Below are 17,236 nucleotides of genomic sequence, written 5' to 3' on the forward strand. Positions count from 1 at the left end.
AGAACTGCATATTATCTGAAAACATGGTTCATACAGCACACTGGTGTGACAGTTACTATTAAGGACCACAAGAACCTCCTCAAGGACCTCTCAAACCTCTAGGAGGTGTGTCGACCAGATTTTGCTCAAGGATCTCTTAAATACCCCAAAACCTCCTGAAAGACATCTCAGCAGGCTGAGGGTGGCGGACTCCAACAGACTAAACAAACTGATCCGCATGGCCAGTGACGTTGTGGGGGTGGAGCTGGACTCTCACCATCAGAGAGGAGGACACTGTCTAAGCTGTGGGTCATCTTGGACAATGTCTCACATCCTCTCCATGACGTACTGGTCGGACACAAGAGCAGCTTCAGTGGGAGACTCATTCCTCCCAAATGTACAACAGAGCGACACAGGAAATCATTCCTGCCTGTGGCCATCAGACTGTTCAGCTCCTCCCTCTGAGGGTCAGACACTCAGGAAGAGACTGGAAATCTGGACCTGCTTCACCTGTTCATAAACTACCTCATTATTTATTCTTAAATTTTCAGTGCAATACATGTATAGTCATACACAACAGTGCAATACATGTATATATATACACATACATTGTTATTGTATATATTTTTTACTTTTATTTTTCACTTAAATATTGTAAATGTGTATATTTTTTATTTTATATTTCTTATTTTTATATTTGTACATACTTTTAGTTCTAAATTTTTGCTACTTTCTGCTCTTGAATGGGAGCACCAGTACTGTACAATTTCCCCCCAGGGATCAATAAAGTATTTCTGATTCTGATTCTGAAACCTCCTCAAGGACCCTTAGAACCTCCCCAAGGACGTCTCAGACATCCTCAAGCAACCATAGAACTTCCTCACTGACCTCTGAAATCTTATCAAGGACCTCTAGAACCTCCTCAAGGAACTCTGGAACCTCCTTCCAAACATCTTGAGATGTGACAGCTGAATTCTGGGAAGTGTAGTGCAGAACCCCCACAGTGATGACCTCAGTGTGTGTGTGTGTGTGTGTGTGTGTGTGTGTGTGTGTGTGTGCGTGTGTGTGCGTACAGTGAGTGCGGCAGGGTGTGTGTATCCGTCCAGGTGTGCGTGGCTCAGCTCAGTGCTGCGTCCGTGGGTCATGTGACCGGGGCTGGGGTCGACAGGCGGAGTCTCATCGTCTTGGTAACGATACTTCTGCAGAGACAAAGATCACATCACGTGTTAGCATTAGCTGTTAGCATTAGCACCATAGAAAATGCATGTAAACATTAGCATCTCTGAAGACGACCTGTTCATGGAGCCGATACCAGTGTGTCCAGTATTTCCATTATACTGCATTTCTCTATATTTTCAAAAACAATCAAGGTATTCTAGAACCACATGTGGTGATTCCAAAACCATGGACATTAATCGGTGGGGGCTGCAGTACCTCCCCAAGAACCTCTGGCACCTCCTTAAGTACCTCTAGAACCCCCCACCCCCACCCCCAAGGACTCCTACAACCTCTGCATGGACTGTCAGAACCTCCTCAAGGACCCCTAAAACCTCAGGAACTGCATAGTTGTTTATAATAATTTTTATTCCTTAAAATTCACTTTCATTTAAGATTTAAGGGGTAGAAACTCTTTAAAACACCTAGTCCTAAAATAATGCAGCTAATGACTTCTACTGAAACACATTATTGTTCAATCAGTTATCTATTAATTATAAATACTAAACTAGATCATTACTAACGGTTAAGGGATTTAGCTTCATAGACGTTGAAAGAACAATAATAATAAATATGAGATCATCATTTTATGTTGCAGCATTAAGATTTTCCTTCATCAGGAAGAAACGAACCAGAGCAGTACTGTCCACATAGTCCTGAAATATAAGACACAGTGTCATGAGGTTAAACTGATCTGATTGGTTATTGATCCATGAAATCATCGTCTCTCTTGCTCTCTCTCTCTCACACACACACACACACACACACACACACACACACACACACACCAAGGTGATCTAAAGATGAGAGAGTAAGACAGAAAGACAGAGAGGGAGGGACAGGGGGGGAGACAGGGAGGGAGGGACAGAGAGAGTAAGACAGGGACGGAGGGACAGGGCGAGTAAGACAGAGAGGGAGGGACAGAGAGATTAAGACAGAGAGGGAGGGACAGAGAGATTAAGACAGAAAGACAGAGAGGGAGGGACGGAGAGAGTAAGAAGAAGGGAAGGGAATGAGAGGTGAGATGGTGATGCGGTTGGCATAGTAACAACAAAGCCCTGAGAGCCACCGTTGCCCGGCAACTGACATAACCGGACAGAGGAGGAGCCAGCCTTAATTCATAAAGAAAGAGATACAGACAGGCAGGCAGGCAGGCAGGCAGGCAGGCAGACAGGGTGACAGACAGACAGACAGACAGACAGACAGGCAGGCCGACAGACAGACAGACAGACAGACAGACAGACAGATGTCCTCTTTTTTTATTCCACACATCTTCCTTGTCAACACCTGGATTGGAGTCGATTCTATTTAAAGGTGGGCTTCACAGTCTGTAGAGCCTAACACACCCTCTGTCCTTAGACCCTCAAATCACATAAGGGAACACTCCCCAAAGTAACCCTTTAACGGGGAAAACTGTTAGAAAGCTCAGGAAGAGCAGCAGAGGAGGAATCTCTCTTCAGGACGGACAGACAGGAAGTAGATGTGCAGAATAGACCACCATAATAAAACTACAGTGTGGACAATCAGGATGACAAAACTTCAGGTGTCACCAAACAGACTTGAATCACATGACCTCCTCTCCACCATGGAGACCTGGAAGAGGACAGATGCTAATAGCAGCTAATGCAGCCTGGAGCCTCCGGCCTGCAGCAGTGACAGAAGTCTGGTCAGCTCTTTCTACTAACGTTAGTCTGATCACCAGTCTGTCTGTCTGATTCTGTCTGTCTTGCTTTTTACCCGACTGTCTGTTCTTTGACCTGTATTTTTCTTCTGTCTGTCTGTAATAAAAACCACGAAGAAGAATCATGAGAAGTCGTGACTTCTGACCTCATGACCACAAAGCCTCATAGTGATCTGACTTCAGATCAGTTTCAGACAGTGAAGAGTTAAGTCTATAAATACGTCGCTGTGTAAAGTGTGTTGACGTGTTGCTGGAAATCTGCCTGGCTGTATTTACTCGTGTGTTTGTGACTGACATGTGGCCGCAGCGCTGCACACGCTGTCAATCACAGCTCATACATCTGCTGTTTATTACATTCACAACAATAAACACATCGTGTTCATTTTCATGTTATTCTGTGGAGATTGTTCATGGAAGATCTTGGACCACTAAAACGCATTATCATATTATGTGATATATTAGAAGATCAGATGGTGAGTCTAAACTGGACTCAACTGGTCTAACTAATGAGTGTTAACTGGTGAGTTCTGTATAAGATGAACATTCATGGAAACAGCAGGCGTTGTAGAAACGGCATGTCCAATCACACACTCCTGACCAGTAATCTACCGTTAACTTTGTATAGTCTCATGTTTAACAAGGTGTAACTGATCTGAAACAGGTCTGAAACCACTGTTAACTACAATACGTTGCACTGACGTTGGAGTCTAATCTGGTCTAAGATCAATGTAACATGCCTGAAAACTGGTCTCAGTCATTGTAAATGAGTCTACGCTGGTGTAAAAAGGTCTAAAACTGTTCCAAACTAGATTAAATTGGTCAATAGTGGCCTGAAACTAAAATAAAATCAGCCATGAAACTAGTCAACTCTGATATTAACTTGTCAAACTGGAAAATACTGGACTAGCTCAGTCTATGACAGGCCAAAATAGCTCTAAGCTAGTTTAACAAAACTGGTGTAAACAAAAATAAAGGTATAAACAGGTGTAAAACTGGGAACTCCACTCTTAAAACCCTGACAAAACCAGTATGTTGGATACAATTGGAATCTAGTGATTGGTTAAAATCGAATCCCCCCATGGAGTGAAATGAGTAATGAAAGTTTAAAGTTCAGTCTGATATCAGGCAAAGAAAGTAGTCTAATCAAGTCTAAACTGGAGTAAAACAATATAATGTGTCTTATAACTGGTCTCTACTGGTTTAAATTCATCTCCACTGGTGGGACAAAAGGTTTTACTTGATCAACGATGATTTAAAACTGAAATTAAATGAGCTGAGAAAATGATATACATCAATATTAACTTGTCCACACCGGAATTAAGAGGACTAAACTAGTTTAAAACAGGAAACCAAATTAAAGTTGTCTTAATTGGTCTACACTGGTCTGAAATCTAAATAAAACATGTTTAAAACTGGTTTGAGACTAGTCCAAAAAACAGTTAAAATTACGATAAATTGGTCTGTACAGGTGTGAAGCTACATAAAGCTGGTCAAAGCCTAAACCAAAGCAGTTCAATTTGGCCTACACTGGTCAAACTAGTCAAAAACAATGACAATGGTGATGTCTATAAACTGGTCTTAACCAGTCTAAATGTGGTCTGAACTGGTTATGGTTATGGTGTGATTTGGTGTCTTTTCATTGGTCCACTAAAACAGATTGCTATCCAATCAGGACTGAGTGGAGTTGAAGTCTTGGTCTGAACACACAACAAGATGTCTGAGAGTGTGTGTGTGTGTGTGTGTGTGTGTGTGTGTGTGTGTCCATTAGCAGTACTGATGTAGCTAAAGATAGTAGAAGCTATTTCTGATCCAACACATCCATCTCTCTCTCTCTGTAGAAAATAGAAGAATATTACACCAGGAAATGTTGGAAGAAGCTGGGGATAAAAAAAAACAATAATCGACCAAACCAGAGATAAAACACCAGTAAATATAAGACCAAACCAGAGCTAAAACACCAGTAAAGATTGGACCAGACCAGAGCTACAACACCAGTAAATCTAAGACCAAACCAGAGCTAAAACACCAGTAAATATAAGACCAAACCAGAGCTAAAACACCAGTAAAGATTGGACCAGACCAGAGCTAAAACACCAGTAAATATAAGACCAAACCAGAGTTAAAACACCAGTAAAGATTGGACCAGACCAGAGCTAAAACACCAGTAAATTTAAGACCAAACCAGAGCTAAAACACCAGTAAATATAAGACCAACCAGAGCTAAAACACCAGTAAAGATTGGACCAAACCAGAGCTAAAACACCAGTAAATTTAAGACCAAACCAGAGCTAAAACACCAGTAAAGATTGGACCAGACCAGAGCTAAAACACCAGTAAATTTAAGACCAAACCAGAGCTAAAACACCAGTAAATATAAGACCAACCAGAGCTAAAACACCAGTAAAGATTGGACCAAACCAGAGCTAAAACACCAGTAAATTTAAGACCAAACCAGAGCTAAAACACCAGTAAATATAAGACCAAACCAGAGCTAAAACACCAGTAAATATAAGCCAAACCAGAGCTAAAACACCAGTAAAGATTGGACCAGACCAGAGCTAAAACACCAGTAAATATAAGACCAAACCAGAGTTAAAACACCAGTAAAGATTGGACCAGACCAGAGCTAAAACACCAGTAAATTTAAGACCAAACCAGAGCTAAAACACCAGTAAATATAAGACCAACCAGAGCTAAAACACCAGTAAAGATTGGACCAAACCAGAGCTAAAACACCAGTAAATTTAAGACCAAACCAGAGCTAAAACACCAGTAAATATAAGCCAAACCAGAGCTAAAACACCAGTGAATTTAAGACCAAACCAGAGCTAAAACACCAGTAAATATTGGACCAAACCAGAGCTAAAACACCAGTACATTTAAGACCAAACTAGAGCTAAAACACCAGTAAATATTGGACCAAATCAGAGCTAAAACACAAGTAAATTTAAGACCAAACCAGAGCTAAAACACCAGTAGATTTAAGACCAAACCAGAGCTAAAACACCAGTAAAGATTGGACCAAACCAGAGCTAAAACACCAGTAAGTTTAAGACCAAACTAGAGCTAAAACACCAGTAAAGATGGGACCAAACCAGAGCTAAAACACCAGTAAAGATTGGACCAAACCAGAGCTAAAACACCAGTAAATTTAAGACCAAACTAGAGCTAAAACACCAGTAAATATAAGACCAAACCAGAGCTAAAACACCAGTAAATATAAGACCAAACCAGAGCTAAAACACCAGTAAAGATTGGACCAGACCAGAGCTACAACACCAGTAAATCTAAGACCAAACCAGAGCTAAAACACCAGTAAATATAAGACCAAACCAGAGCTAAAACACCAGTAAAGATTGGACCAGACCAGAGCTAAAACACCAGTAAATATAAGACCAAACCAGAGTTAAAACACCAGTAAAGATTGGACCAGACCAGAGCTAAAACACCAGTAAATTTAAGACCAAACCAGAGCTAAAACACCAGTAAATATAAGACCAACCAGAGCTAAAACACCAGTAAAGATTGGACCAGACCAGAGCTAAAACACCAGTAAATTTAAGACCAAACCAGAGCTAAAACACCAGTAAATATAAGACCAACCAGAGCTAAAACACCAGTAAAGATTGGACCAAACCAGAGCTAAAACACCAGTAAATTTAAAACCAAACTAGAGCTAAAACACCAGTAAATATAAGACCAAACCAGAGCTAAAACACCAGTAAATATAAGCCAAACCAGAGCTAAAACACCAGTAAAGATTGGACCAGACCAGAGCTAAAACACCAGTAAATATAAGACCAAACCAGAGTTAAAACACCAGTAAAGATTGGACCAGACCAGAGCTAAAACACCAGTAAATTTAAGACCAAACCAGAGCTAAAACACCAGTAAATATAAGACCAACCAGAGCTAAAACACCAGTAAAGATTGGACCAAACCAGAGCTAAAACACCAGTAAATTTAAGACCAAACTAGAGCTAAAACACCAGTAAATATAAGACCAAACCAGAGCTAAAACACCAGTAAATATAAGCCAAACCAGAGCTAAAACACCAGTAGATTTAAGACCAAACCAGAGCTAAAACACCAGTAAAGATTGGACCAAACTAGAGCTAAAACACCAGTAAATATAAGACCAACCAGAGCTAAAACACCAGTAAAGATTGGACCAAACCAGAGCTAAAACACCAGTAAATTTAAGACCAAACTAGAGCTAAAACACCAGTAAATATAAGACCAAACCAGAGCTAAAACACCAGTAAATATAAGCCAAACCAGAGCTAAAACACCAGTAAAGATTGGACCAGACCAGAGCTAAAACACCAGTAAATTTAAGACCAAACCAGAGCTAAAACACCAGTAAATATAAGACCAACCAGAGCTAAAACACCAGTAAAGATTGGACCAAACCAGAGCTAAAACACCAGTAAATTTAAGACCAAACTAGAGCTAAAACACCAGTAAAGATTGGACCAAACCAGAGCTAAAACACCAGTAAATTTAAGACCAAACTAGAGCTAAAACACCAGTAAATATAAGACCAAACCAGAGCTAAAACACCAGTAAATATAAGCCAAACCAGAGCTAAAACACCAGTAAAGATTGGACCAGACCAGAGCTAAAACACCAGTAAATTTAAGACCAAACCAGAGCTAAAACACCAGTAAATATAAGACCAACCAGAGCTAAAACACCAGTAAAGATTGGACCAAACCAGAGCTAAAACACCAGTAAATTTAAGACCAAACTAGAGCTAAAACACCAGTAAATATAAGACCAACCAGAGCTAAAACACCAGTAAATTTAAGACCAAACCAGAGCTAAAACACCAGTAAATATAAGACCAACCAGAGCTAAAACACCAGTAAAGATTGGACCAAACCAGAGCTAAAACACCAGTAAATTTAAGACCAAACTAGAGCTAAAACACCAGTAAAGATTGGACCAAACCAGAGCTAAAACACCAGTAAATTTAAGACCAAACTAGAGCTAAAACACCAGTAAATATAAGACCAAACCAGAGCTAAAACACCAGTAAATATAAGCCAAACCAGAGCTAAAACACCAGTAAAGATTGGACCAGACCAGAGCTAAAACACCAGTAAATTTAAGACCAAACCAGAGCTAAAACACCAGTAAATATAAGACCAACCAGAGCTAAAACACCAGTAAAGATTGGACCAAACCAGAGCTAAAACACCAGTAAATTTAAGACCAAACTAGAGCTAAAACACCAGTAAATATAAGACCAACCAGAGCTAAAACACCAGTAAAGATTGGACCAAACCAGAGCTAAAACACCAGTAAATATAAGACCAAACCAGAGCTAAAACACCAGTAAATATAAGCCAAACCAGAGCTAAAACACCAGTAGATTTAAGACCAAACCAGAGCTAAAACACCAGTAAAGATTGGACCAAACCAGAGCTAAAACACCAGTAAATTTAAGACCAAACCAGAGCTAAAACACCAGTAAATATTGGACCAAACCAGAGCTAAAACACCAGTAAATTTAAGACCAAACCAGAGCTAAACACCAGTAAATACTGGACCAAATCAGAGCTAAAACACAAGTAAATTCAAGAGCAAACCAGAGCTAAAACACCAGTAGATTTAAGACCAAACCAGAGATAAAACACCAGTAAAGATTGGACCAAACCAGAGCTAAAACACCAGTAAGTTTAAGACCAAACTAGAGCTAAAACACCAGTAAAGATTGGACCTAGACATCAGGAAGCTGCACACAGTTGATGCGTCTGGCTGTTAGTTGCCAATAAATAGTTTGAGCACTTCACTCCCTAAAACCACAAACCACATTTGCCTGTATTTGAAACGTCCAAAAATCACATGTACCAGTCAGTGTGTCAGTGAAATGTTGTTTCACATGTGATGTTTGATGTGAAATTGTTGGTTCACAGGTGCAATATATTAAAATGATGTAGTCCTAAAGTCCTGACAGATTCTATTTTTTATCATAGCTTTTGAAGACAAGAGCTATATCTTGTGCCAACAAGGTACATAAGAAGCACATCTTGTGGGAACAAGATAATTACCTCTGTGGACAAGATCTTGTAGGCAAAGGTTATTATCTTGTCTGCACATGATATCTTGTTCGCAGACGTTCACTTAAGATCCGTACCTTGTGAAAAAAATAATAACTTGTGTGCAAAAGATTAAATATTATACCAGGGACTTAGTCACTTTTATGAGACAAAAAATGAGAACAAACAAACAAAACGTTCTAAACAATTTCAACGCAGCCCAATCCTAAACTGACTCTGCTGCTTCACTGAGTGACATGCTAATGTTACGTTCATGCGGTTGCATTTTAAAAAGTCAGCTAACTTTAACCGCGGTCTTTCCACCAGGTGGTTTGGTGTCACGATTGTCTGTTCCACGACTTCCTAGTTACCTCCATTTGACTTGAACGAACAGCGACAAGAATAGCTAGTTAAGTGAGGACAATGAATGCAATAGATCAGAATGACATTGCATTTTACTAACCCCCCCCCCCCGGCTGGATTACAACACACGACCTGTTGCACATCCACTGTAACTCAAACTGATTATCACAGAGCGAATACTTATTTCAGATAAGTGTCTGTGTCACGTGAGATGTGACATGCTGTTTCCACATGTGCTGAATTGAGTATCCCGGCTATGGCCCTGCTAATAGCTACCTAGCCTGAGTTAACATACATGCTAATGTGGCCATGCTAACCACATACACACACACACGTGAAAAGAGAGTGAGAGAGAGAGAGACGTAGGGTAGTGAATGAAAACATGACGGTAGAAACAAACACACACATGAAAACCGGCTTTGATGGTTTACAAAGACACACACACACACACATGGTTTATGAGGGCACATGTGTGTCCTCATAAACCATGTGTGTGTGATGTGTTTTAGCGGATGCATGCGGGCGGTCTGCTCTTACCTTGGTGGTGACAATGCAGAGGCAGTCCATATCCACACACACACACACACATTTCCACACACACACACACACTCACACACACACACACTCACACACTCATGCCCGATCTCTCTCTCTCTTTGTCGCCCTCCCCCTCTCTCTCTCTCTCCCCTCTTTCTCCCCTCGTTTGTCTGTCTGTCCTCTCTCGCTCGCCTCCTCTATCCCTCCGTCTGTCAGCACCGAGCCGGGGGGCGGGGGGGGCGAGCGAGACAGATGAAGAAGACTGGTGTGTGTTTTTTTTGGGGGGGGGGTGTACACCTCCTTGAGTCACTTGCTGGTTGATGACAAGAAAACAGAGAGAGAGAGAGAGAGAGAGGAGGAGGTGGTGGGGGTAGGGCTCCTGTTGCCATGGTGTTATGCAGCTGTTCCCCCGGTAATGCTGCTGCAGCTGTTGCTAGGTAACAGCGATGGGTGTTGTTGCCATGTGGATTCGAGACAGAGAGGAAGTGTGTGTATGTGTATGTGTATGTGTGTGTGTGTGTGTGTGTGTGTGTGTGTGTGTGTTCGTACCTGTCCAGGTGTGTGAGGTCGGCTCGTCGTCTGGTTCTCACAAACTGTCAGCTCGTAGAACTCCTGTATGTCTGCTCACACACACACACATACATGCGCGCGCACACACACACACACACACACACACACACGCACACACACACACACACACACACGTGTCAGATATGTGTGTTTGTGATGTTTTGACCAATCATATCGCTCCTCCTCCAGTGATGGAAAGTAATCAAGTACATTTACTGCCATTTACTGTATTTAAGTACAACTTAGAGGTACTTGTACTTTACTTGAGTCTTTCTACTTCTCCTCCACCACATCTCAGAGGGAAATGCAGCACTTTCACTTCACAACATTTATTTAACAGCTTTAGTTACTTTACAGATTAAGAGTTTATAAAGTCTGATGTTTTGTTATTAACCAGTTTATTAAGTCCAGCTGAATCGATCAGTCCATTAATGGATCAGTAGACTGACAGGAAGTGAACTGATGGTGTGAAACCATTTTGTGGTTCCAGCTGCTCAGATGCAGATGCTTTCCCTCTGAATGCTGTTAATAATTGTGATGTCTTGTTAATAATGTGGAGCTTTGTGAAGGCGTCACTTTGGGCTCTGGGTCATCTTATATTTTTACATGTTTGTTGTCTGTCAGATTATATGTTATATGTTAAAAAAATGTAGCACCATCAGACCACGGCAAATTCCTTGTAATCTATGTTACTTGGCAATAAACAGTTTCTGATTCTGATTGTGACCAAACAATCCATCGATTAATAATCATTAATCTAACACTAATAATTATTCGCTGATAGTTCAGAATGAGCTCCACCTCAACCAACTCCACATTATACTCACAGACTTTTACTGGAACAGAGTATTTGTACAATGTGGTATTAGTACTTTTACTGCAGTAAATAATTGAAATTAAATACTCAAGTAAAGAACAAGTACCTCCAAATTGTAAGTACTTCTGACAGTACTTGAGTAAATGTACTGATGTTACTACGTCCATGGTGGAAGTATTCACATTCTCTGCTTACCTGTTAGAAGTAAAAATACAATAGTGATCTGATTGAACATCTTTATATTTATTTAATTAATTTTAATTAACATTTTTTTAAACTGAGTTAGTGTACTGTTATAATTGGCTATGTTTCGAGCTATCATGTATTCTGATTCTGTATTTCTCCACTGAACCTATGATCCTGTTTTGTACTTTTCTACTGAGCACAATGTACGTCCTTGAAGATAACATGACTGGTTAGAACTGGTTTTCATACCCAGCGCTGCATTTACTTTACCTGAATGTTTAAGTGCAATACATGTATAGTGCAATACATATATAGTTATACACTACAGTGCAACACATCCATACATATATATACATTGTTACTGTATATATATATATTTTTTACCTCACTTCACTTAAATACTGTAAATGTGTATATTTTTTATTTTCTATTTCTTATTTTTATATTTTGTACATACCTTTAGTTCTAAATTATGCTATTTTTCTACTCTGGAATGGGAGCACCGGTTCTGTACAATTTCCCCCGGGGATCAATAAAGTATTTCTGATTCTGATTCTGATTCTGTGACCGAAATAAAGTTTACATCTGTGAACTGAACATTGCTCCAGTTTGTTTTTGGGCTTCCAACTAAAGAATCGGGCTAACAGTACTAAACATGTTCAATTCCTCACTACAGCTGCTCCAACAACCTTTGGATACTTTCAGGTAATAATTGATTTTTAACTTTATACACCATTTAAAATCGACCAAATTTGTGTTTTTAATTTAATAAAATGAAACAGTGAGTTTGTTACTTGACGGCTCTCTTTTGGATTTGTATTGTTTTATATGTATTTCCACATAGTAAGTTTGTAATTATAAGGAAACAGTATATATAATGAAGCTTGATTTAGAAAATCCTTCATTTTATACAGTATTTATTTTGACTGAAATGTTTTTTTATGTGGTTTCCAACATTATTTATTATCACTCGCAGAAATTGAATTTCAGAAACTCTTTCGATTTCAACATCATTCATCAGGAGTTTGTTTTGTGTATTTGTTGCATCATTCTCAAAAATTATGAATTTAGTCTTAAATTAATTTTTTTTTTCTTTGTTACAATCAAACCAACTCTTTAGGGATGGCAATTCCTTTTCCACCGTATCAAACCAAGTTTCAAATCATTACCACAACAAAATATATTTGTATCATCAGCAAATAAAATACATTTGAATGTTTTGGAAACCTCACATGTATAATTTATGTACAATATAAACAATAATGGGCCCAACACTGAGCCTTGGGGAAGCCCACAACTAACTGTGAATTGAAATGTATGTGTGTATTTGAACATATTGATACCTGTTCTCCAGGTGTCCTGTAATAAGGAATCCAGGAATATTCACTTAGTGCCAGAGAAGTAGTCTTATTTTAGATATGTGTGTTCATGCAAAGCCCATATAATATTTTAGTATTAGTTGTTGTATTGTAATGTTTGCTGGAATGTTTCTGTCAAACAATCGACGTGTGTATATATGTGTATTGACTGTATGTATACATGTACTTGTGGATGTATGTGTAAAATGTATATGTAATATTTCACTTTTATCTGTTGATTAACTTTATTTTAATTGAACATTAGGAGAATTTATCAACTTTGAATCCACAAAGTTTTCAGATTCAGATCTTAACTCTAATTGTGACCAAACACACAGCTGCTGTGTTTTGTCTTTGTAGTGCAGTTTCTTTTCTTAAACACCTTCCAGCGGTCAGTACACCTGTGGACCTGCTGATGTGATCAACCAATCAGAGCACAGAGAGATGGCAATGGAATCACCAGAAGTAAAAAGTCACATAGGGCTATAAACTCCACCACGGTCGCATTACTTCACCGTCACCGACACTAAGCCTTTCCTTTTAGAGTGACCCGATCTAGCTAGTAGTCATAGCTGTGTCAATTAGAAAGTTTGAGTCAGAAGAGTTTGGAAGAGTCTAAACACAAGCTTAAACTTGTGTTTAGACTCGCACAGGAATTACAGTTTTAGAGGCTAAAAGATGAATCTTTAGGAAATGTAGGCGTTAGTTTTATTTCTGTCTGCGTACATGGAGACATCTGTATGTTTCAGAGTTATCAAAATCAGTATCAGAAATACTTTATTGATTCCTTTATTGATTAGTAGTATTCATGCTGTTTCTAATGAGATGGAAATATCTAGCTACTCTTAACTAAGTAACATGAGGTACTGATTGTCTAATATTAGCTACTGATAGTCAGCTAATGTTAGCTATGGCTCATCACGTGGTCACGTGACTTCAACTCATGACAACTCAACGCTGCCACCTGGTGTTAGTGAGGTGTTATCGCAGTCAACAGAACTGTAAATAAACGTGTTTGAGGTGTGTTACCCAGCAGGGCCTGGAACAGGTCACTCTGGAAGATGTTCAGCAGTTTCTCTGCGCGACCTTTGACCCCTTCAGTAGCTCCGGCCTGACAGGCCTCCATCACCTGCAGAGCACGCTCAGTATCTGAGGAGGACAACCAACACAGGCTTTACTGGACTCAACTGGACTCAACTGGATTCTACTAGATTCTACGGGACCCTACAGTCCTTCAAACAATGTGTGTGTTCACGTCTGTAGTAACTGCAGTAGTGTCAGTAGTAACAGTAGTAGCATCAGCATCAGCAGTAGTATCAGCAGTATCAGTAGTATTATGAGTAGTATTAGTAGTATTATGAGTAGTAGCAGTAGTATGATGAGTAGTATCAGTAGTAGTATCAGCAGTATCAGTAGTATTATGAATAGTATCAGTAATATTATGAGTAATATCAGTAGTATTGCGAGGAGTAGCAGTAGTATCAGTAGTAGCAGTAGTATTATGAGTAGTAACAGTAGTATTACCAGTAGTAGTATTAGCAGTATCAGTAGTATCAGTAATATTATGAGTAATATCAGTAGTATTGCGAGGAGTAGCAGTAGTATCAGTAGTAGCAGTAGTATTATGAGTAGTAACAGTAGTATTACCAGTAGTAGTATTAGCAGTATCAGTAGTATCAGTAATATTATGAGTAATATCAGTAGTATTGCGAGGAGTAGCAGTAGTATCAGTAGTAGCAGTAGTATTATGAGTAGTAACAGTAGTATTACCAGTAGTAGTATTACCAGTATCAGTAGTATCAGTAGTATTATGATTAGCATCAGTAGTATTATCAGTGGTATCAGTAGTATTATGAGTAGTATCAGTAGTATTTTGAGTAGTTCCAGTAGTATTTTGAGTAGTGTTATGAGTAATATCAGTAGTATTGTGAGGAGTAGCAGTAGTATCAGTAGTAGCAGTAGTATTATGAGTAGTAACAGTAGTATTACCAGTAGTAGTATTAGCAGTATCAGTAGTATCAGTAGTATTATGATTAGCATCAGTAGTATTATCAGTAGTATCAGTAGTATTTTGAGTAGTATCAGTATAGGGTAGTATTTTGAGTAGTATCAGTAGTATTATGAGTAGTATCAGTAGTATTTTGAGTAGTATCAGTAGTATTTCGAGTAGTAGCGGTAGTATTATGAGTAGTATCAGTACACAGTAGTATTTTGAGTAGTATCAGTAGTATCAGTAGTATTTTGAGTAGTATCAGTAGTATTTCGAGTAGTACCAGTAGTATTATGAGTAGTATCAGTATACAGTAGTATTTTGAGTAGTATCTGTAGTATTTTGAGTAGTATCAGTAGTATTTTGAGTTGTATCAGTATACAATAGTAACAGTAGGAGTAGTAGTATCAGTAGTATTATGTGTAGTATCAGTAGTATTTTGAGTAGTATCAGTATACAGTAGTAACAGTAGTAGCACCAGTAGTATTTTGAGTAGTATCTGTAGTAGTATTAGCAGTATCAATAGTATCAGTAGTATTTTGAGTAGTATCAGTAGTAGTATTAGCAGTATCAATAGTATCAGTAGTATTTTGAGTAGTATCAGTAGTAGTATTAGCAGTATCAGTAGTATCAGTAGCATTTTGAGTAGTATCGGTACTATTTGGAGTAGTATCAGTGGTATTTGGAGTAGTATCAGTAGTATTTTGAGTAGTATCAGTGGTATTTGGAGTAGTATCAGTGGTATTTGGAGTAGTATAGTTAGCATTTTGAGTAGTATCAGTGATATTTGGAGTTGTATCAGTAGCATTTTGAGTAGTGTCAGTAGCATTTTGAGTAGTATCAGTAGTATTATGAGTCGTATCAGTAGTAGTATTAGCAGTATCAGTAGTATCAGTAGTGTCAGTAGTATTTTGAGTAGTATCAGTACTATTTGGAGTAGTATCAGTGGTATTTGGAGTAGTATCAGTAGTATTTGGAGTAGTATCGTTAGCATTTTGAGTAGTATCAGTAGTATTTGGAGTAGTATCAGTAGTATTTTGAGTAGTATCGTTAGCATTTTGAGTAGTATCGGTACTATTTGGAGTAGTATCAGTGGTATTTGGAGTAGTATCAGTAGTATTTTGAGTAGTATCAGTGGTATTTGGAGTAGTATCAGTAGCATTTTGAGTAGTGTCAGTAGCATTTTGAGTAGTATCAGTAGTATTTGGAGTAGTATCAGTAGTATTTTGAGTAGTATCGTTAGCATTTTGAGTAGTATCGGTACTATTTGGAGTAGTATCAATGGTATTTTGAGTAGTATCAGTAGTATTTTGAGTAGTATCAGTGGTATTTGGAATTGTATCAGTAGTATTTGGAGTAGTAACAGTAGCATTTTGAGTAGTATCAGTAGTATTTGGAGTAGTATCGTTAGCATTTTGAGTAGTATCAGTAGTATTTGGAGTAGTATCAGTAGTAGGGCACAGGTCACGTGATGCAGGATCGTCCGCTCAGTTTGAAACCGCCTGATAAACAAACTCTCTGAGCTAAAAACAGCAAAAGGAGGGAAACGTGGCACTTCCTGTTTAACTCTAAGAGCAGATAAATCAGTCAGAGGTCAAAGGTCAGAGGTGAAATCACAAGGAGCGTAAATGACACAAATATTACTGATGATGACAAGAGGAAACACACTGAAGAGGAATGAGAGTGAACAATGAACACACAAACAAACACAATACAAGAAATACACACACACACACACACAATAATAAACACACACACACAATAATAAACACACACACACACTCTGTCTGAAGCAGATAATGTTGATAAAAACGTCTCACCTTCTCTCTTCAGCGGCATGTCGTCTCTCTGATCCACATAAATCCTCTTTAGGGATTTTACAAACACACAGTGCATGCTGGGTAATGAAGTCCTAATCCCTCCATCAGCCCTCTGTAAGACAGATATATATATATATATATATAGACTGTAGCCCCGCCCTCCTCCTGTATTCAGAACGTATGACTGGAAGATGCTGTCTGTCAGTTTCACTGACAGCTCTGTTCAACTACATCTGAATTATTAATGTTCCAATATTTTTAATTGGAATCGGTTTTGAATCTATGTCTACAATTAAACTCTTCAGTTATATGTGTGAGTTTATGTGTAATTTAAATAGTTAAAGAGCCTTTAAAGTGAACCTGAAGGGATGTATATGGAAATAAAAACTGTTGAAGACAAAATAAATAAAACAAAACTAAAAGGAACACTATTATAAAAATAAACAATAAACAGAGAAATAAGAGAAAATCCAATTAAAAAAGAGATAATAAACAGAAAATGAAAGACTTTCCTCCACGTTTATTATTCACCAGTTTGTTTACTGCCTGTGAAATCATTAAACCTCCTCAGCAGACCAGATCTCTGAAACATGTCGTCTCACCTGTGTGTGGCACATTACCTATCCAACAATATTGTGTAAATAAAATGGAAATATGGAAACTGTTGACGTGGCTG

General features: G+C 38.6%; 1 protein-coding gene across 1 annotated transcript in view; it reads right to left on the minus strand.

The window, feature by feature from the left end:
* Window positions 1–16,579, minus strand: part of LOC139305963 (disks large homolog 4-like) — a 31,323-nt gene extending 14,744 nt beyond the window's left edge. Inside the window, exons 1-4 of the mRNA XM_070929915.1 lie at window positions 16,561–16,579; window positions 13,780–13,899; window positions 10,369–10,439; window positions 1,053–1,178 (exon numbers count right to left, since the gene is read on the minus strand). Coding sequence (XP_070786016.1) covers window positions 1,053–1,178; window positions 10,369–10,439; window positions 13,780–13,899; window positions 16,561–16,579 — 336 coding nt within the window. The remainder of the gene's footprint in view (window positions 1–1,052; window positions 1,179–10,368; window positions 10,440–13,779; window positions 13,900–16,560) is intronic.
* Window positions 16,580–17,236: the final 657 nt, after the last annotated feature.

Source organism: Enoplosus armatus, chromosome 23 (assembly GCF_043641665.1).
Source record: "Enoplosus armatus isolate fEnoArm2 chromosome 23, fEnoArm2.hap1, whole genome shotgun sequence".
Taxonomy (NCBI): Eukaryota; Metazoa; Chordata; class Actinopteri; order Centrarchiformes; family Enoplosidae; genus Enoplosus; species Enoplosus armatus.